Here is a 21,419-nt window from a genome sequence, read left to right as displayed (position 1 = left end):
TTATAAAAAATTAAGAGAAATAGTAAGTTGAGGGAAGGCTATTATTTTATGAGATTCCTAAGTGATTTGCCCTCAACTTTCTGTGAGAGCTTATCTGTTATATTATAATAAATTAACCAAACAGAACTTAAGAAAAAGATGCTTGCGTATTGCATAATGAATCTTTATATCCATATTAAAAGAAAAATATTCTTCTTTTCTTATCTTCAATATTAGTATTAGGTTTTAAATTGAAAAAAAAAACTATAATGAAACAAAATAGAGAAGAGAAGAAAGAAAAAAAAAATCTTCTTTCGATTCTTTAAAGACAATGAAGTTGTTACAAAGAACTAAAAAGAATTTAGGACAATGGCATCCAAAACTATGGAGCAGATGAAAACGGGGAGTGGAAACTGGAAAGAACAAATTCCCCCTTCCTACTTGGTTTATATGAAAGGAGAGACAATGTGGGTGTTTGGTATCATGGTGTTCAGGTGTTATGTGTTTGTTATGATTCTGTTCTACGTGTTATACAAGGAATTATGCTTGAATCTTGTTTGGTAAGCTGATATCATATAAATAATTTGTATTTTTATGTGAAAATTACATTTAAAGGAAATATTATTTTCGCGTTTCCTTTGTTGCATTTCTGTTTCGTTTATGTGGTACTTAAACGAAAGTGTATGCTTAAAGTGATGTGATCAAGTCAATTAAAAGAAAACATAAAGTCTCAAATGGCCTTTGACCACAATGAATGAAAGAATGGACTTTCTAAATTAATCTCTTTCATTGTTTGTTATTCCTTTAGGCTCAATTTGAAAAAAGTATAAATACAAATATATACAAAATAATATAAAAGACAAGATTTTGCATTCTATAAATTTATATTTTTTCCAAACTGAGCCTTAATTGTCATGTAGTAAGGCTTGCTTTGAAGTTTGACATCTGAAAGTGTAATAATTACATTAAGAGGTATATTGGTATCCGTGAACTCTAAATACAAAGAATGTTGTTCTGAATTTTGAATTATAAAAACTATTAAATATCCATTTTGATCCCATATATGAGAGTTTTTGTTTGCTTTTTTTTTATATCATTGGAAAATAAAAAGTTGTATGATTGTACTTTAAGAAATAAGAGGAAACGAACGATCAATTTTCTCTTAAAGTTAAAAGATTACTCTTAAGAAATAAGAGTTAAGAGGAAACGAATATACCCTAAGTTTTATAATGTTTTGTCTAGATCTATAGACCAAACACATAACTGACCATGCTCACCCAACTGCATGTCAAAAATATGAGTGATGTTAAAATACAACCAATGTTCCTAATGTGCAACTAGATGACTGTCACTAGCAATGTATTGTGATTAGATCCAAACTCTAACATTCATCATCAGCAGGCTCCATGACCATGAATGATTAACAAAGGTTTTATTACATCGCATAAGATAAGTTCACATTGATAGAGTTATAATAACTAATAAGCTTATATTGTTATATTGGATATTGCGTAAAAAATATATTTTAATATTTAATAATGTACAAAGTATATAATCATAAACGACGAAAGTACGAAACCGAATTGGTTACTTAAAATTTTGAGACCTTACGCTGTGTTTGGTTTTCCTACTTTTTCCTTATTTTCCTTTATCTTTTCCTTCAAACCAAATATACCCTTAAAAACCGTTTGTTTACGAAGCAATAATTATAAGGGGCCTACTGTCTTTCAAGATATTATTCATTTGGACATGGAAATTATCAGACAAAAGAGATGATGAGATCACATAAAACCGTCTACTAGGGCCCATTTCAATAGAAACGCGGCTGGACGTACGCCACTCTTATTGCTTGGTTATGTGTTATGACACTCATGCATCATGCGTGTAAGCATCTGGTCATGAAGGTTGCATGAAAAGTTATAAAACATTTTTGGAATTGATATTTCTTTCAGTTAAAAGCATGGTTGTCGAACCGCTGTTGGCCCGAAATGTCAGATTGTTCGGATCCAAAATCTTTTCTGTTTTACCTCAAATTCAATCCCATTGGTTAATGATTCATTGATGTAAGCAGTCGAATTGTCAATTCGTTCAGCATATTTAATGGTTTTTAAATATTTTTATTTTAATTACTTTTTAAATTTTTTTTGTTAGAAAGGACCGTTCATTCGAGCCAGACGATTGAACTATCGACCCAAAATCTGGTGGCTTTTGTTCCCCTCCCTCCCCTTTTCTCTTTGTTTGGATAGAGTTTGGATTTCTTATCCGTTTACCAAAACACAAAATGTCTTTTATCTAGTCTTGTTTTGAACTCCTGATACATTATGACAAGGTTTTTAAAACCAACTTAGAAGTGGAATTATTTTGGCAACGCATTTGATTGTCTGGTTTGAACAGATGAATCATTCCAATTTAAAAAAAAAACAATTAAAATAAAAAATGGCCAAAAAATGTTGAACGGATAGACAATTAGATTGCCCGTGTCAGTGGGTCGCTTGCCAAATTGGCAGTTTTTGGCCAAGGACCAAGTTAAGGGTGAATAGAACCAGTTGTCTGAATGGTTCCTAAGCCAAATGGTCCGACCATTCGAGTCAACGATGGTTCGAAAGCACTATATTATAAACCTATTTGTTACAACTTCTGCACCAGAGGTGAATTGCAATGATAAAGCCATTGTGATTGAGCACTTGTGTTTGGGGGGTGTTCTTTTTTCGAATTTTGAGAGGGGGGAAAGTTGGTCAATGGGATTTTGGTTTCCATTGACCAAGAATCTCATATTCTTTTTTCAGATTTATTGTGGGGATCAGGGAAAGTTTATTTTCCTAGGTACCACTTACCCAGGTAAATGACACCCATCTCCTAGGTGGGTAAATAACTTTCCCACATAGGGGGAAAGTTGCCAACAGTTGAATGAGTCAAAAATGGCACTTTTAATAATGAATTTTTATGGCTAAAATAGTCATTACCTTATTTACATGAAAAATAAAAAAACACGGGTAATGCACTTACCCGGGTAAGTGTTTCCTAGGAAAAACTTATCCAAATAACTTTATTTACCCGGGTAAGTAACTTACCGAAAGGTGAACAGGGCCTTAGAGCATTTTTAGCATCTGAAATGTAGGAACACAATTTGCACCAAATATAGCTTTATTGTTTGGGATAAATCTATGATGCGAAAAAAATATGGTATGAAAAGAGTTTTGATCAAACAAAACCCGCCCATAAATTTTGATAAGTAACACCTTATTTGCTATTACTTTAATGATTCCACTTTATTAGTCACTTGTTTTTTAGATATCATATATTTTCTATATCATAGTCGCACCTGTTTGTGTGGAGACTACCTTATTTGGACGCCATAAACCACATCCATAAAACCCTCCTAATAGGGGCGGAGACAAGTATATTTGTGGGGGTCTTTGCCATGGTTTTTAAAACCAACTTAGAGACCGAACCAGTTAGGGGTCTGGTTACTGGGTCAAACGGTTTGACTATTCGAACCGAATGGTTGGCCCATTATGACAAAAAAAAAAACGGTCAACTGTTCGAATGGGTCAAACAATTTAAATGGTTAACTGCCCAGTCAACGGTTTGCTGACTAAAATCAATGATTTTTTGAAGAAAATCCGATTTTAGAGAAAACTGAAACTAATCACCTAACCGATTCCTAGTTTTTCCGGTACGACCGTCTGTTTCAATCTAGTTTTGAAAACCATGGTCTTTGCCATAGGTTTTCCTACTTTTTCCTTCAAACCAAACACATCATATAACTGGTAAAAGGAGGCTTATTTAAAAAGTAGCAAAGTGGGTCCTTGGCCCCCCAAATCTTGAACTGAACTACGGGATCACTCTAATGCTCCTTTAACCCTCAAAATTGTAATTATTATTTTTAAATCTGTAATAGACCTAAACCTTGAGGAAAAAAGCGGTCGGGGAAGTTAAAAAAAAAATCCTTTCCGCTCCATTCAGGCACTATATTTAAAAGTTATAGACCCAGAAGCCTGGCCCGGGTCGGCTCATGATTAGACCAGGTTTTTTGGTGAATGGTTGAGTAATATAACGCATTGACGCGGAAGACGACTCGTTCGTTCGTAGGCGTTGGTGACGACTGACGAAGTGACGAGTATTGTTTGGGTTGCACCGCCCGAGAATTCCGCATCAAGAGTGGTCGATGACGAGGGACCACCGGGGACCAGGCCCACCAGCCAAGCCATTCCCCTAAAACAGCAAAACAGCAGTCGCAGACATCGCTCCACCCTCAACCCTTCCGATTCCGTCGCCCCAGACATCGCCCCCACATTTTGCCCCCCTCCAGCTAAAAGCAAATTACCTAGGCAATCGCTCCACCCTCAACCCTTCGACTCAGTCTTCATTCGTTTCATCAACAACTCGACTGTGGCAAGTCTCCTAGTTGACTCACCTGGTTATGAAAACTCGAAACTATCCTACATTCCTACTCGCGAGTTAAGGTGTAACGGTGATGGGTAGTATGGTAATTCAGGGCAAACCGAAGGAATTCATCTGCCTATAAATAATGGCGATGTAGTTTCAGTTTTCGACCCCTTCTTCTCTTCTCTCCCTGCCCTGCTTAAGGCAGGGTAGGGATATCAGACGCATACACATAAAAGCAGGTGTCCTTCTCTTTCTCCCCTTTTGTGATGGAGAAAGAAGACACCTTCGACAACAATAATGAACAAGAACCTGTCTCCCCCTCGCTGAAACAGAAGAAGATGAAGAAGAAGAAGAATGGCCCACTGAACCTGATCAAGATAGCGCTGTTTATGCTACGACACCGGTCGGCCGGAAAGTCTAACTCCGTCCATGTTGGGGTTGCTACCAAGAGCCTATGGAAGAGACTTCTGGGTGCAATGCGCCTCTTGCAACTCCACCACCAATCCCCACTGCCGCCCATAACCATTGAAAACAACCCCACAACAGTGGAAGCTTTCCAGGACGTGCACCCTCAACCCTCCTCGTTGCCGTTGCCGCCCAAGTCAACTACCTTGACCCCCTCGAGCTCCACCGACAGCATGAGTCGCTATGCTTCGGCGCAGAACCTCCAAGAGCTTGATAGGAGCGAGCAGGATGAGGACGGAGATGATGACAACGGGGACGAAATGATCGATGCAAAGGCTGAAGAGTTCATCGCTCGTTTCTACGAGCAGATGAGGCTTCAGCATCTGAATTCAATCAATAGTTAATTCGTAATACAGAGACGAACGGCAACGAGGAGGGGTCGCCAGTAATATCGCTGTAGTTTCATGAAATCATGGTTCATGGGTCTTCTCTTTCTTCTTATTTAATTCGTCTTATGTCTTATACGTATGTGATAAGTGACAATAAAGAAGGGGTTCGCTTATTTCTGCTTCTTCTTCTTCTTTCTCTCTCCGTTTTTTTCAAATATATTTCATTCGATCCAGAAATTTGAATACAAAGAATTAGTAACAGTAAAAATACACATGAATAGTGGATAAAGGAGAAAGAGTTCTGCTTTCTTTGTCTTTTGCAGAACTCTTTCACCTTCGAGAGTGGTAATAGGTAACTACGAAAGCATTCCTCTGGTGACCTTGCTTAACATTTTAAATAGAAGAATTAAATTTACATGCAAATGCACAAGTTTCTTATTACATGTGCAAGATTAATTACCAGCGACCAGCGTTAATTCAGACAGCGTTTCTTAAACGAATTGGGATCTTCTCCTAACAGAGCGCGCTCATAACGTACCTACCATTAATGGACCATCATTTATGTATATCACATGACCTCACGTATAATTTATGAATTTTGAAAATGCCAAAATTACTCTTAAAAATACACTGTTTATCATCTTGTTTCTCAAGAAAATGAAACAGAATACAGGAGGCTCGCCGTTGGATGCGGCATATCTTCATCCAGTCTTCTCCTGCTTCTTTCTTACAACGTTCTTCTAGTAGATGACAATGATAAATCTCCAACTTCGGTAGCGATGTGAGACGTTGCAACTCGACAGGAATGGACATAATAAAGTAGCAAAAGCGGATCCACAAGGTTTGAAGTGCCGTTAAATTTTCCAGATCACTGGGGAGTGACTCAAAAGGTGAAGACCATATAGTCGATACCTTTATTTTGTTATTTGACGGTAATGATCTTGAAAAACCCCCTACGTCACCTTCTAACTCCAACTCCTCAAGCTGTTGTAGAAGACATGGCGATGGCGAAAATGGCGTCCAAGTCAACTGAGGACAGTTCTTGATGTGCAGTGTTCTTAGTGCTTCAGCAGAGAAAAACAGAGGGGGCATTTGTCAAGCCGCAACTAAGTCGGGCATCAAAGCAATGGAAGTCGTGGCATCAGGTCCCATCTCCATCTCTCTCTGTATTTCTCTCTCTTGGGGCTCTGTTCATCACTGCTACTAATGTTGGGTGAAGAGACGGGCTTTGCGATGAATGTTGGCTCGTTGTCTCCGGGCATGAGGATGACAACCCTGTACTTGGTGTCGGGCGGTGGGCTGGTGGGCTTTGTTGTTTTCTCCTCAGTTTCATCTCCATTCCGTCGGCCAACACCGCCGTTGCTGCATCGACTGCCTTCCTCCACTGCTCTGTCTGCACCCTCAATATCTTCTGGTGTTTCTAAATCACAACGAAGATGTACCTACTGATCCACATGTTCCACTTCCCACTTCAGCTCTGATAGTGTTCCCAGTCCTCTGCCGCATTAAAGTTGTTCAACGATGCTAGACAAGTGGTGGTCAAAACAGATGAAGGTAGCCGAAAGTGGTCAGGTCATCTGGTGTTTCTTCAGAGCGGATTCCTCCTCCATAACTAGAAAAGAAGCAGGCTTCACCGCTGTCTCCTTCACCTTCTTTTTCAAGAGCTCGTTCTCTTCCCGAACCATGTCCAATTGCTTCTCCTTCTCTGTCAACTTCTCTTTAAGCAAGTTGATCTCGTCAATCATCACAGTCGAGTTATCTAATGCTGGTTTCCTCATTGGGTTCATGGGTTTCCCCCGGAGGAGGAGAAGAGGTATGGTAATAAGAATTCCATCCCCCGAATCCGGTGGCAGCAGATGCAGGCGGAGTTGCACTTGCATGTCCCATCTCCATCTCTCTCTATATTTCTCTTCTCTTGGGGCTCTTCTCTCTCTCTGTAGCTTTGCGAAGGTACAGGCAAATGAGTTTTACGGTCTCATTCTTATAGAGGAGGAGGAGTTTCACGGTGGCATAGCAGCCACGTTGGGGCGGTGTTCAACGAAGGAGACGATGAACAGTGGCGGTGAACAATAAAAAATTAGATAAAACTTAAGGGGCATTTGTGTCTTTTCCCATGACACTTAATGGTAAATTTACGCCAGGTACTCGATTGTGGCAAAATGAAAGTTAGGGTACTAAATTGTGGCATTTTAAAGTTCAGGTATTAAATTGGCACTTGGCCTAAAGTACAGCGGGAATTTTCCCTAAATTTAAGTATGGGAGATGTTCCTGATGTGCGGCCAAGACATGCTGTGAGGACGGTGTAAGGCGTGCACCGTGAGAAATAGATCTGGACTTTTTTAAATCAATTCTTATAAAGATTTTCTAATTAGTAGGAAAGAAATGACAATATAAATGCTTTTTTTTTTAAATTCATGGGAAATTGCTAAAATCTCCCCTGAAGTTTCTGGTTGTTGTGGAAACCTCCCTTGAATTTAGTAATTATCATGGTTTTTAAAACCAACCCAGTGATCAAACTAGTCAAGGGTTCAGTTGCCGGGTCGAACGGTTCGACCGTTCGAATCGAACATTCGACCCGTTCTGACAAAAAATCAAAAAATCAAAAAAATAAAAAACGGTCAAAACCACTCGAACAGTTCGAATGGTTAACCGCCCGGTTCAGCGGTTCACTGACCAGGAAATCCGGTTTTGGGAAAAATGGAACCAGTCACCTGACTAGTTCTCGGTTTTTCCAGTTCGACCATTCGGTCCAGTCCGATTTTGAAAACCATGGTAATTATAATCATCCTGCCTGAACTTTCTAATATAGTTGCAAGTTAACCCCTTTTGTCATAATCTTCTAAAAAAGGGCATGCAAATGTCTAAAATACCCATGCAGTTAATTTTAAACCAAAATGCTATTTTTCCAAATTTTTTCTTCACACAACCATTAGCCTAAGCCCTTCCAAATCTAATCTCTTTTCTAAAATTGATTTATTTTTCAAATTTACCCTTCATATCAATCACTCAAAAGCCTCAAATGTAAATATGCAACTTTAAATTCTCTATTTTTTGTGATTTATAAAGTTGCATTTTTTTTCTATAGAAACCAGCCTCAAATAGTAATTGCATGGGTATCTTAGACATTTTTGTCTTTTTTAAAGATTCCATCAGAAGTCTACTTGCAACTGAGAGGTTTCAGCAATGGTTAGAAACTTCAGGAGAGGTTTCAGCAATTTACCCTAAGGGGGTGTTCTTTTTTTGGATTTTGAGAGGGAGGAAGTTGGTCAATGGGATTTTGATTCCCATTGACCAAGAACCCCATGTTCTTTTTTCAGATTTATGTAGGGACCAGGAAAAGTTTATTTTCCTAGATACCCATCTCCTAGGTATATAAATAACTTTTCCAACTATGGGAGAAATTAGCAACACTTGAATGTGACAAAATTACCCCTTTTAATAATGAATTTTTATGACAAATGATCATTACTTTGTTTACATGAGAAATTAAAGAACATGGACAAATGCACTTACCCAGGTAAGTCTTTCTTAGGAAACACTTACCTGGGTAAATACATTTACCCAAATAAGTAACTTAATGAAAAGCGCACAGGACCTAAATACATTTCATCTAACATTAATCCCTTAGGAGGGTAGATTTACCTTATCAAAAGACTTGGTGATTTATTGATTGAGTAATTGTTATTCTATACTTGATTTCACTAATGGAGAGAAAATGAACCATTCATAGTTTCATGTTGAAACCATGTATCCCTAGGGCTTAATGAACTTTAGCTACCTGACGCGTGTACTTTTTCCCAAAATTGTAACATTTTCTTACAAATATCTAGAGTGTAAAACCTTATATTTTATACTATTTTTTATGTATTTGCATTATACATGTACTCCTTCAAAACTGAGCCTAAGGGCAAATGGAAAAAGAAAGATAAAGAAAAAGGATGCTGGAAATTAAGAGCAATATTACAAGAAGTCCAGCAAAATAATTTCTGCAAGAGCATCTCTAACCATTTTCACAGCGCTAGGGGTGATCATTACTAGCTCATGCGCAAAATTCCAGGTGCAAGGGTCATGATCAGTTGATCACAGATCACCCCCACACAGCGCCCTAGCCATAATGATAACCAAGAGTTTTTTCTTTAGTCCACAGGCCAGCACTCTACTAAAATGCTTCCATTACAAATGTAGCAAATAGGAATAGAAATATTAATAATAACCCAACATCCCACGCACCCCTTGTTGCTCGGAACTGACACTGATGTTTGGCTGGTGAAGCTACAACAGGTACTCCTGGAACTTGAACCACCTCAACCGGTGGGAGTATAACCATCTTAGCTCATTTGGATACCTTGAGGCAGTTATCACAGGGATTAGGACCATATTTACAGCCATCTCTGTTGAAGGCCTCTCCAAAGTGTTCCAGTAGGGTTTGCCTCCGACATTCAGTCTGAAAAATCCACATACTTTGGTGTGAAAAAAAAAAGGCTGGAAATCTATGATCTGAGAACTGATTAGATAGGATGGACCTAGAGAATCTATAGATTGAACTGAGCTATCGAAGTAGAATGCACTACAAGAAATCATGTGGAATGGCTTCCTGCATTAAACTATCAAGAAATGAAAATACCTTCAGTTCACAATATTGTTGCATTTTTCTTGCTTGCATCATGCCTGTCTTAAAGCTTTCACTTTTACATCCTTGTCCACTCCTTAACATACAAACAACCCGGCTGAAATCTTTCTTTTGGTACAAGGCAATGCATACTGCCGGAAGACCATCTCTTCCTGCTCTTCCTGACTCCTGGTAATAGCTTTCTATGGATTTGGACATTGTATTGTGGACAACAAAACGCTGGAAGAATTGAGAACACCCAAAAATATCAGAATAAATAAATAAAAGCACACCTTATACTGCAGGTCAAGCATTTTATCCGCAGATATGGACTTACAACATCAGGTTTGTCTATCCCCATTCCAAAAGCAATTGTGGCACATACAACATGGGCCTCTCCTGTATGCCATTTTCTTTGGACAGCAACTCTTTGCCGTGCAGCCAACCCAGCATGATAATATACGGTCTGTATCTTACACTTCTCGTTCAGATAAGCTGAGACTTCCACACACTCATTCTTTGAAAGACAGTAGACAATTCCACACATATTTTGGAAACGATCTCTAAGTAGCTGTCCAAGCTGTTTCAGTGGATCCTTGGTCTTACTTACTACTTCATACTTCAAATTTGGTCTATCAAAGCTTGTTTCAAGAACAAGAGCATGGGGAATTCTTAAAGTATTTAAGATGTCCTGCAATCATCAAAATTAGGACAAATTTACTCAGTACCCAGAACCCCATAAAAAGTCCTTGTTATAATCTTATTACCTTCCGAACTGATTGGGTTGCCGTTGCAGTTAATGCCATCACTGGAACATCTGGGAAATTCTGCTTAAGACATCCTAATCCTCTGTAGTCTGGACGAAAATCATGTCCCCACTGGCTGATATATAAAGAAGGAAATATCAGTGGGATTCTTGAGCTAGATATGGATATTAAGTTAGAAAGTAAATAAGCAGTGGGTTTCTCAGGTTAAATGAGAGAAAAATGTCATACATCTAATGAAAATATCAAGGACTATGCAGAAATCATAAACATTAAATTGGCAGGCCATCTCTTGCTTGGAGAATGTTATGAACTTAAATGGGTAGTTTGAAATATCCAGTAAATCTGACTTTTCTCCTAGGACCTCTCCTAATGGCAGTCCGCCTATTGGTCATCTCACTTTCATCTTTGATTTAATGATTGGTCCCTAAATATGCATAAGTAGAAGCAGTAGCAAAAAGTCCATTACTAATGAACCAAAGAGCAAATATACCTTACACAATGTGCTTCATCAATAACAAATCCCGCTAGCTGTCCCTGTTACGTTATAATGGTTAGGTTCCTCCAAAGCACTATATCTGATGGATAGCCGCAAACATTTGAACTTTCTGTAGCAAATAAAAATATTATCAGATTTAAATGTAAACTCAAAACACTTGCCTTCTGGTGTAGGCTTCTTAGGACCTCAATAAATGATAGATTTCCGCCAACCCTTTCAGGAGTGACATATAAGAGCTTGCATGATGGTTTAGCTTTCCTAGAAAATGGAATATAAAGTTTAACTGGACAGTGGAACGATCATAACAATTGAACAGTAACAAAGTAGTTCTGCCAAATTTCATAAACGAAGTTTTTTTTTCACAAGAAAAATAAAAGGAAAAAAACACAAAAGTAAAGGGTTCTTGCCTCAGTTCTTGGAGGACTGCTGCTCCTTGGGAAGCAGTTTGTTGAGAATTCAAAAATGTTGCTGGTATTCCAAACTTACGGTTCAGAGTAACAATCTGATCTTGAATGAGGGAAAGTAAGGGGCACACAACAACTGTAACACCTGGATGCAGAGTTGCTGGTAGCTGTACATGATGCAAAATAATGGATAAAGTAGCAACTTAAAACACCACAAGGAAAAGGCAGTAAAATGTTCAGAGTAGCCCTAGGCACTAAAGCCCAAAACACTTCAAAACACATTTTAATGATAAACAAACACCAGCAAACAAACTTCCATGTTGCAAAAAAAGAAAAAGAAAAAAATGCAAGATAATTAACTGTCACAAAGAGAACATAGTAAATTTTAGGTTAGGTGAAAAGTATTAAATAACAATTATGACATTGTCTGCATAGCATCCCATATTGTTAAAGTGAGCCGAATAAGGGTATTTTAGTCATCTTATCTTCGTTAAGTTGTATGCTTATGTGGCAGTTTTATAGAGACACTCTGCCCCACACTTAAGTAATGGCAGTTTAGTCTTTGTAGAAATTATTAGAGACTAATTACTATTAAGGGGTCGACTGATAGGGTTTACCTATCAGATTCGACAGCCCTTCTTTTCCTTCTACTCTTCTTCTTCCTCTTGCCGGTTCGGGTTACTGTAGCAGCAGTCGAAACATGGTATCAGAGCAAGGTTCCTGACCTACTTCAGTTCGTGAAACATCTCAGCAGTGTTCGTGTCCTCTCTTTCTTCGTTTCTGGGCTGTTAATGGAGAAAGCTGGTTCGTCCTAGGTCTGAAACATCTCAGCTCATCTCTCTCTGCTGCGCATAACCTTCTTCATTAAGGAAAACGACCTCAGCAGTGAATGGTTGGTTGAGACTCTCAAAAGGTCGTCAGTTATTTCTTCTCCTTGTGCTGCTGGTATTTCTGGGTAAAAAATCTTCAAGAACCTGCTAGTATTGATCAGAACCTAGAGAACTAGGTTTATTGTTGCCCTAGTTCTTGGAGAAAATCCCAAGAACGGGCTGTGTGTACAGTAGCCGAATGGTGTAGGGGCTGCTGTAAGTGGCCGAGTGGTGTAAAGTGTAATGCAGTGACCTAGCTGAGTCCCTTGTGGTCGTGTGGTGCCCTCTTAAAGGTGTTAAACAGGTCTGTACCGGGTGTAATAGATATGAATATGTGGTGGTGCTTGTGATGCACAATTTTTATTGAGTGGTTGTAAGAGGGCTTGCATGTGATTAGTAAGTGTTGAATTGATGTTTATGTGGTTCGTGGTGTTGTGAAATCAGTAGTAGTGTGAACAAGAACAAGGCTTGTGTACCTATTATTGTGTTTAGGGGCTGCTATAGGTGTTGGAACATCAAACTCCTAATAACAACACTCAGTTTGTAGCTGAGAATTCAGGTTAGAGGCAACGGTGAAAGAATACCATGGCAGCAATGGGAGATGGGCATAATGATCAGAAACCTAGTGTGGTGGTTCCCTCTGCCTACCTAAGTGTACAGATGACCTCAATTAAACTGAATGAGGAGAACTATGTTCCATGGGCCAAATCAGTGGAAGTTTTCCTCAAGGCAAAGAGGAAAGTGAAGCATGTAAAAGAAGATAAACCACCGGCTGACTCTCCAAGGTTTGATGATTGGGAACAAGAGGATGCTCAAATCATGACCTGACTATGGAATAGTATGAAACCCAAAATTAGTGCCAACTTCATGTTCCTAGATACGACTAAGGATATATGGGAACATGCTAAGAAATTGTATTCTGGACAAGATAACTACAAGGGTATATCAACTTTATCAGGAATACTTTGATTTGCAACAAGGAAATAAAACCCTAGAAGAGTACTATGTCTGCACGAAGAATATAAGGAATGAACTCAATGTCTATCATCCCCTCACTTCAGATGTTAAAGTTCAGTAACAACAGAGGGAACGACTAGATGTTACAAGATTCTTAGTGGGGCTGAAATCGGAGTATGAACTAGTTAGAGCCTAAATATTAGGGAGCTCTACCCTTTCTACTCTTGAGGAAGTATTTGCACGGCTTCGTAGGATTTCTTTGGGACAGACAGAGAATCCCACACAGTCTGATAGATCAGCACTTGTGACAGCTAGAGGAAGTGGACATGGTACAAGAGGGGAAGGAGATACCTCCCGAGGAGGCCGTGGCAGTTCCATGTTTGGCTGGGGTGGTGGTCGTGACTCAGGGGGAGGCCGTGGAAAAGGAAAGAGTAACTCTGCAAGGAAGTGTACTCATTGTGGCAGGGAAGGACACACGGTGAATTTCTGTTATGATCTACATGGCCCTCCCTCTAAATGGGCTAATCATGTTGTAGCTGGTGAGGTTGATATCAGTGACAGTAAACAAGCAGACCTAACTCCTTCCACATTTACATCTGCTTCTGGGAGGGAGATGGTGAGTGTACCGCGTGATGAGTATGAACGGTTCCTTCAAACCACTTCACAACATACCACTGCTACTCTTGCCCACTCAGGTATTGCTTGCATGTCATCTAAAACCTCTCCCTGGATTATTGACTCTAGAGCCTCTGATCACATGACCGGGACTCCAGGTGTGTTCTCTTCTCTTTCTGAAATTTCCACATCACAAACTGTTACACTTGCCAATGGCTCTTCATCTCCCATCTGTGGTGTTAGTAATGTTGACATGTCTTCTCTTTCTTTATCATCTGTTCTATATGTACCTAAGTTTCAATTCAATCTTATGTCTGTTAGTAAATTAACCAAGACTCTTAACTGTTCTGTTACCTTCCTTCCTTCCTCTTGTGTTTTTTAGGATCTCAAGACGGGGAAGAAGATTGGTGGGGGCATGAAGCTGGTGGATTGTATTATCTTGATGGTGGTGGATCCTCAATTGCTCTTCAGACTTCACTTACTCCTCTACAGTGGCATTGCTGACTGGGACATCCTTCTCTCAAGGCACTCAAGATATTAGTTTCGTCTTTGAGTCATTTGTCAGTTTTACAGTGTGAATCATGTCAGTTTGGGAAACACCGTCGTGTTTCCTTCAGTCCTAAAGTTGACAGTCGTATGTTGAATCCTTTTTCTTTGGTTCATTCAGATGTTTGGGGCCCGATCAAAATAGAGTCTTATAATGGGTACAAGTATTTTGTCTCTTTTATTGATGATTGTTCAAAGATGACATGGATTTACTTAATGAAAGAAAGAAGTGAATTATTTTCCATTTTTCAAAAATTTCATACTGAAATACGTACACAATCTTGTGTTCCAATCAAAGTCCTTCGTTCAGATAATGGTCGTGAATACTTTCTTACTTCATTTCAACAGTATTTAGAACAGCAAGGCATTATTCATCAAACCTCATGTGCATCCACTCCTCAACAAAATGGGGTGGATGAACGGAAGAACCGTCATCTCCTTGAAACTGCTCGGTCTATTCTTCATCATATGAATGTTCCTAAACGGTTTTGGAGTGATGTTGTACTCACTGCATGTTTCCTCATTAATCGGATGCCCTTCTTTATTCTTCATGGTTGGTCCCCTTCTTTATCTCGTTCCCCACTTTATCTCCATTTCCATTAACTCCTCGTGTCTTTGGCTGTGTGTGCTTTGTCCACAATCTGAGTCCTGGAATAGACAAGCTAGATGCACACTCCATTAAATGTGTCTTTCTTGGCTACTCTCGGACTCAAAAAGGGTACAAGTTTTATAATCCCATTACTCGAAAGTACTATGTCTGTCTCGATGTCACCTTTTTTAAGTCTGTCCCCTTCTTCTCAAAACCCAAAGGCCTTCGTCTCCATCCTTACTTCCTCTTCCTCTTCCTCTTCCTGTTAGTGATCCAGTTCCGAATGCTGTTGTTGGAGTAGACTCATCATCTCATCCAGTGCAGATCACCACTGAACGACCACCGATCCGGCAAGTGTATACACGTCGAACAACACTGGCCCCTCCTCCAGCTTCTACCTTATCTGCGGATCCTGTCATGGCTCCTGCCGCTGAACCCTCAGAACATGACCTACCCATTGCCTTACGGAAAGGTAAACGCAGTTCTACTACTCTCCATCCCATTTCCAATTTTGTTTCATTATCTTGCCTTTCCACCTCACATCGTCGGTTTGCTTCACTTTTGTCATCTATTTCCATACCTAACAATGTCCAAGAAGCTCTTAGTTCACCTGGGTGGCGGCAAGCAATGGAGGAGGAACTCTCTGCTCTTCAACATACTCAAACGTGGGAGCTCACTACTCTCCCACCTGGTAAGCATGTTGTGGACTGTAAATGGGTGTATATTGTTAAATACTTGCTAGATGGTAGTGTGGAGCGTCTGAAGGCCAGGCTCGTTGCTAAAGGTTACTCACAGTTGTATGGAGTGGACTACATGGAGACATTCTCTCCGATGGCTAAGATTAGCTCTGTTCGTGTGCTAATCTCCCTAGCAGTTATGTATGATTGGCCTCTGTTTCATCTTGACATAAAAAATGCCTTCCTTCATGGTGACCTTGTGAAGGAGGTATATATGGAGCAACCACCTGGGTTTATTGCTCAGGGGGAGGATGGTAAGGTGTGCAGACTGAAAAAGCCAATTTATGGGTTGAAACAATCGTCGCGTGCTTGGTTCGGGAACTTTAGTGAAGTGGTGAAGAGTTTTGGAATGAAGCAATGCCAGGTTGATCACTCAGTGTTCAGCTATGACTCAGAAGCTGGAAAGATTTTATTAGTGGTCTATGTGGATGGTATTGTTATTACTGCCAGTGACAAATTGGGGATTGACAAACTAAAGGTATTTCTGCAAAATCATTTTCAAACAAAAGACCTTGGGACATTGAAGTATTTCTTGGGCATAGAAGTTGCCAAGTCAAAACAAGGTGTAAATCTGTGCCAAAGAAAATATGTTCTTGATCTATTGGAAGAAACAGGACTGTTAGGTGCAAAACCGAATGAGACCCCTATGGAACCAAATGTTAAGTTGAGCAGTGATACAGGGGAAGTATTTGAAGATCCTGGAAAGTATAGACGACTAGTGGGGAAGCTAAACTATCTGACTATCACGAGACCTGACATCTCCTTTGCAGTCAGTGTGGTGAGCCAATTCATGCAGAACCCTCGTATACCTCATTGGGATGCAATTCTTAGAATTGTAAGATATTTGAAGGGAGCTCCAAGCCGTGGACTATTGTATAAACCAAGAGGAAAACTTAAAGTAGTTGGGTATACAGATGCAGACTGGGCAGGCTCAGTGAATGACAGAAGATCTACTACAGGCTATTGCACATTTCTTGGAGGAAATCTTGTGATGTGGAAGAGTAAAAAGCAGACGGTTGTGGCTAAAAGCAGTGCTGAAGCCGAGTATAGGGCCATGGCACACACTACCTGTGAATTAGTGTGGTTGAGGAATCTCCTACAAGAAATTGGGTTCCACATGGATAAACCTATGAAATTGTACTGTGACAACCAAGCTGCACTTCATATCTCATCCAATCCTGTTTTTCATGAGAGAACGAAGCACATAGAGGTTGATTGCCACTTTGTGAGGGAGAAGATTCTTGCTAGAGAGATAAGCACAGAACATGTGGGCTCGAATGATCAGTGGACAGATTTGTTTACAAAAGCTCTAAGCTCAGGGAAAGTGAACTATCTATGTAACAAGCTGGGATTATATGACATATATTCTCCAGCTTGAGGGGGAGTGTTAAAGTGAGCCAAATAAGGGTAGTTTAGTCATCTTATCTTTGTTAAGTTGTATGCTCATGTGGCAATTTTATTAGAGACACTCTGCTCCACACTTAAGTAAGGGCAGTTTAGTCTTTGTAGAAATTATTAGCGACTAATTACTATTAAGGGGTCGACTGATAGGGTTTACCTATCAGATTCGACAGTCCCTTCTTTTCCTTCTTCTTCTTCTCTTCTTCTTCCTTTTCTTCTTCTTCCTCTTGCTGGTTCAGGTTACTGTAGCAGCAGTCGAAACACATATGATATGCACTAAACCTTAAAAGGGAAGGACAAAACATGATGGAGTGCACGACATATGGGGAAACATTAATAGTCCATTAAAGTAAAACAAAAAAAAAGGAAAAAGAAACACCATGGAGCATGGTATAATTTCACTATAATAGAAAACACAAGTCTGGACTTTTGTTCTTCCATAAAAGACTTGGTGAAAAGTGGGAATTACCTGGTAACATAGACTTTTACCACCACCTGTGGGCATAAGAATAAAGCAATCTTTCTTTTCCATAGCTGCTTTACAAGCCTGATGCTGCAGAGGTCTAAATGTTCTATTACCAAAAATCACTACATTTGCCAATTCAATATCATCCAGAGCTTGCAGGTCTTCATATGCTAAAGTTTCTTGTTCATCTTTTGACTTGATCTGACATGTTTTTCCATTGGAAATTGATGAAATTGAATGCTCTATGATGCTGCTTTTACACTCCAACAAAACAATCAAGAAAAGTAAAAAAAAAACAACTTCAGTAACTGGAAGGCTCAAACTAATGAATAGACAATAACTTGGAAAGGTTCAAAATTTTAGTGCCTATGCACATTCAACATCTTAAAACTTTTTTATGGTACATGCTAGAAGAAATTGCTCAGTATGTAGTCAAAACTAGGACAGAAAATCACTGAGGAATACATAATCGAGTTCAACCAGATGCACAAGATAGACTTTTCAGTTCACATTCCATCCCAATCCTTCCCGGAAAAAAAACCAATTTCTCTTTATGATCTTTTATCATTGCAATCTTCAGAAACAAAGTAGTGAAACTCATGGTTGATTTAAACAAAGCACACTCCACCTTCAATACTGCACAAAAGGAAACAATGGAAAGCAAGAAAGCTCCTTCAGAAGAATTGCTTACACTAGATTTCAGAGGATGCTTTCCTGAACTTTGAGCAAAGGAAGAGCTATTCTTTCTATCAAAAGAAGATGAAGAACAAGATCCCCTAGGGTTGTTGTTTGGAAACCCGGAATCTGATCCTTCCCCGTCACTAGATGAATCAATTGTCATGAAATGTTCTTGAGTCATAGGTTGAGGTGAATCTTCACTAACACTGATATAGCTTTGAGACTTGTCCTCATTTTCTGTTTCATAGTCATCTTTGGTTTCTTTATCAAACATATTAGTTAAAGCTCCACAAGCTTCTGATTCCATTGCTTGCAAATCATCCCAATCTTCACTGTCCTGCATGGATTCAGCCAGTGCTGCAAGATAATCATCACCACAATGCTCAACAGTAACAAAATCCTTTCCATCTTCTCCTGCATGAGAGAAACATATAAAAAAATGAAAAAGAAGATGGATGGTGAAAAATGAGATCAAGAAATCTGGGGTAAAATCTTATTGTTTATTAGGAAATTCCATCTAATATAGATGGGAAATAGTTTGACTTTCATCATAAGTTCCTATAGACGTATATGAGAAAATCATGACAATTTTTCTTTATATCACCAAAATGTAGGACCTCGGTGTATGATCATTAATAATGTCAATTACTGGTGACCTATTTGACTTAAATGTGGCAATATTTTTGTAGTATTAAACATGAATTTTCATTATTTGCATTGCTTTCATGAAAGATAATCAACAACCAACTAGATCAAATAACTAATGTTAAGCTTTCTATGTGCCGAGTATTTAAGACCTTATGATTTCATTAAATTCATAGGGTTTAGCAGTATAGTATGGATAGTTCATTTAGCTTTATGAGAGGACACCTTAAGTGGCCATTGATTTGTGGAATAGTAAAATTTCAGGATGACAGGCATGTGAACGCAGGTTTGAGTATGAGAGCAACCACTTTGTGTAAAAAAATGCTGGGGTTAGATCCATATCCTATCCACCCCTTCCAAGACCCCAAATAACTGGGGATATGTCCCTTTTTTCTATCTAATAAGGGAGATAAAAGTTATGCTTTTGAAAGCTTCCAGCAAATACTATGCAAATTGGGAAAGAAGAGTGGACTGAATACAGTTTCGGCATTTTAGCATGAAGCAGCCGCTATCAAGCTTGAAAAAATGCTGCTTTTCGGCCGATATTCTACCAATAAAGAGGTATTCTCTTGTATTAAATCTCAACTCGAAGATTCCTCCTATACATTGTGCTCCTCGTATTTATTAATACCAATAAATATTATGGTTTCTTCTTCACACTAATTGTTCCTCGTTGTTTCTATCAATTTACTTGAAATTTATCACAGCCACTATGGTCGAGTTTGAAAATTTAGGACAACCCAAGTGATTAGTTCGATCAAGGACAGGGGAACACTAATCGTGAAGACAATGCAAGGAAATATAAACACCGGGCATTCATATTGTGGTTAACTTCTTTATACATTCCGTTAAGTACGGAGTCATCTGTGCCCCTGTCGAACAAACAGCTTATACTTCATTTATCAACTGCTAGAAAACTCCACCTCCCAACACATTTTTTATCCGAAAGACTTCAGTAAATCCTTTCAGATTTCCATCCTCTCCTCCGTTATCTCTACACTCTCTTTGAAATTGCATAACATCTTGATTCGTTCAACAAACCAACGTATGAATACATTTCATGGGGGAAGGGGTTCGCGCGAGTGGTTTCGAAAGGACACGAGTAAGAAAGAAGAGCTAGGGTTTTGGATTACCGTAGAGTTGAACCAGACGATCCAGACATTTCTTTGAAGACTTCTCATCGAAGCCGAAATCGATAGCTAAGCTAAGCAGCTTTGCTTTCTCTAGTTCGAGTTCGTGATCCTTCATTGTTATCTCCCGCTCAAATCAAACGCACAAACTTAACCAGGGGTTCTGTCTGCTTATATATTCGTTGTATTTACATTCGTGGGGCCTCACGTGACGACGTGACGTTAGCCTTTGACAAACACTCTTCGATTCGATTGGGGCATTGAATTGAATCAGATGCGTAGTAGATCCAGATTTGATTTGCTTATTTATTCGAATTCAAATCAATGTTTTAACAAAGTGATAGATAAAAAAAAAAACAGTAAAATTACCATTTTATCCATCTTTGTTAGAAGAAGGAAAGGGGAAATAGGGTTATGACACCAGACACCAATCAACTGTTAAAGCTCCCGCTCCCGTTTTCAAGTTCCTCCATTCAACGATCAATTGTAATTGGACGGTCACTGCCCGGTTTCGCAACCCTTTTTCTTCTTTTAACACTCAGACACAAATGGGTAAAATGATCAGAAAAATACCATAAAAAATAATTTTGTTATTTTGAAATTATTTAATGTATACCTGATAATTTTGTTATTTTGAAATTATTTTGTTATTTTGAAAAATAACTAAGGGTCAATTAAGAGAACTATTAGACACAATTTGAATGTTCATGGTACTACAAAGACATGTTGGGAGCTATTAGACACAATTTGAATGTTCATGGTATTATAAAAACATGTTTTGAAGTTTGGGGACTGACTTGACACAACCCCCAAAGTTCAAGGTAAGTTTATATCGGACTCGGATTGCAATAGGATATCAAGTGGTATAAATAAATTAAGTAAAAAAATGATAAAAAATATTATACATTGGTAATAAAATGAACTAAAATTTGACTTTAATATTATGGTTGTGTTTGATATCATTATCTATCACTTCAAGATCCAATAATGGTTGAAAAAAATGCTTGTGCTTTTTTCTTTGTATACAATGTCTTTTTCCTGTTAATAATTTGTTAAATTTTAATACCAATGGATAATTAAATCGAGTCTGATCAGATTTGGATATCTGACATCTTTAACGAATTTGAATTTGAATTAATCTTTGACTCTTTGTAATATCCATTGAATCATCATATTGAATCGGATATAGAATTTATATTATAGAATTAGATTCAGATACAATTTAAATCCAATCCAATCCATTTGCATCCCTAATTTCATATGAAAGTGTCACTATATACATTCTCACATAAAACTTGTTTTGTTGTTACTTGTGCTGATTAGAGGTTGAACATGTGTTTTTGAGTTG

General features: G+C 38.7%; 2 protein-coding genes across 2 annotated transcripts; one reads left to right on the top strand and one right to left on the bottom strand.

The window, feature by feature from the left end:
• The first annotated feature begins 4,634 nt into the window (after positions 1-4,634).
• On the top strand, positions 4,635-5,177 carry LOC104598838 (uncharacterized). The gene has a single exon (XM_010261077.3). The coding sequence runs from the start codon at positions 4,635-4,637 to the stop codon at positions 5,175-5,177; it is 543 nt and encodes a 180-aa protein (XP_010259379.1).
• A 3,911-nt stretch (positions 5,178-9,088) lies between these two features.
• RECQI1 (RECQ helicase l1) lies at positions 9,089-20,335 on the bottom strand. Its single transcript, XM_010261078.3, has 10 exons — positions 20,075-20,335; positions 18,310-18,710; positions 17,622-17,879; positions 11,442-11,605; positions 11,196-11,292; positions 11,029-11,072; positions 10,539-10,653; positions 10,109-10,462; positions 9,787-10,011; positions 9,089-9,606 (listed from the first exon to the last, which is right to left on the bottom strand). The coding sequence occupies exons 1-10, from the start codon at positions 20,187-20,189 to the stop codon at positions 9,496-9,498; spliced, it is 1,884 nt and encodes a 627-aa protein (XP_010259380.1). The 5' UTR covers positions 20,190-20,335; the 3' UTR covers positions 9,089-9,495.
• Positions 20,336-21,419: the final 1,084 nt, after the last annotated feature.

This window comes from Nelumbo nucifera, chromosome 3, assembly GCF_055504915.1.
Source record: "Nelumbo nucifera cultivar China Antique chromosome 3, China Antique-T2T, whole genome shotgun sequence".
NCBI classification, from domain to species: Eukaryota; Viridiplantae; Streptophyta; class Magnoliopsida; order Proteales; family Nelumbonaceae; genus Nelumbo; species Nelumbo nucifera.
This window is presented reverse-complemented; position numbering and strand designations above follow the sequence as displayed.

Bases quoted from the DNA above. Each gene is read 5' to 3' on its own strand.
- RECQI1 (XM_010261078.3), bottom strand. From the start codon at position 20,189: ATGAAGGATCACGAACTCGAACTAGAGAAAGCAAAGCTGCTTAGCTTA. The intron at 17,880-18,309 runs GTAAGCAATTCT...GTTTTGTTGGAG, and splicing joins AGCATCCTCTGAAATCTAGT to TGTAAAAGCAGCATCATAGA. The intron at 11,293-11,441 runs GCAAGAACCCTT...TCCATTTTCTAG, and splicing joins GCAGTCCTCCAAGAACTGAG to GAAAGCTAAACCATCATGCA.
- LOC104598838 (XM_010261077.3), top strand. From the start codon at position 4,635: ATGGAGAAAGAAGACACCTTCGACAACAATAATGAACAAGAACCTGTC.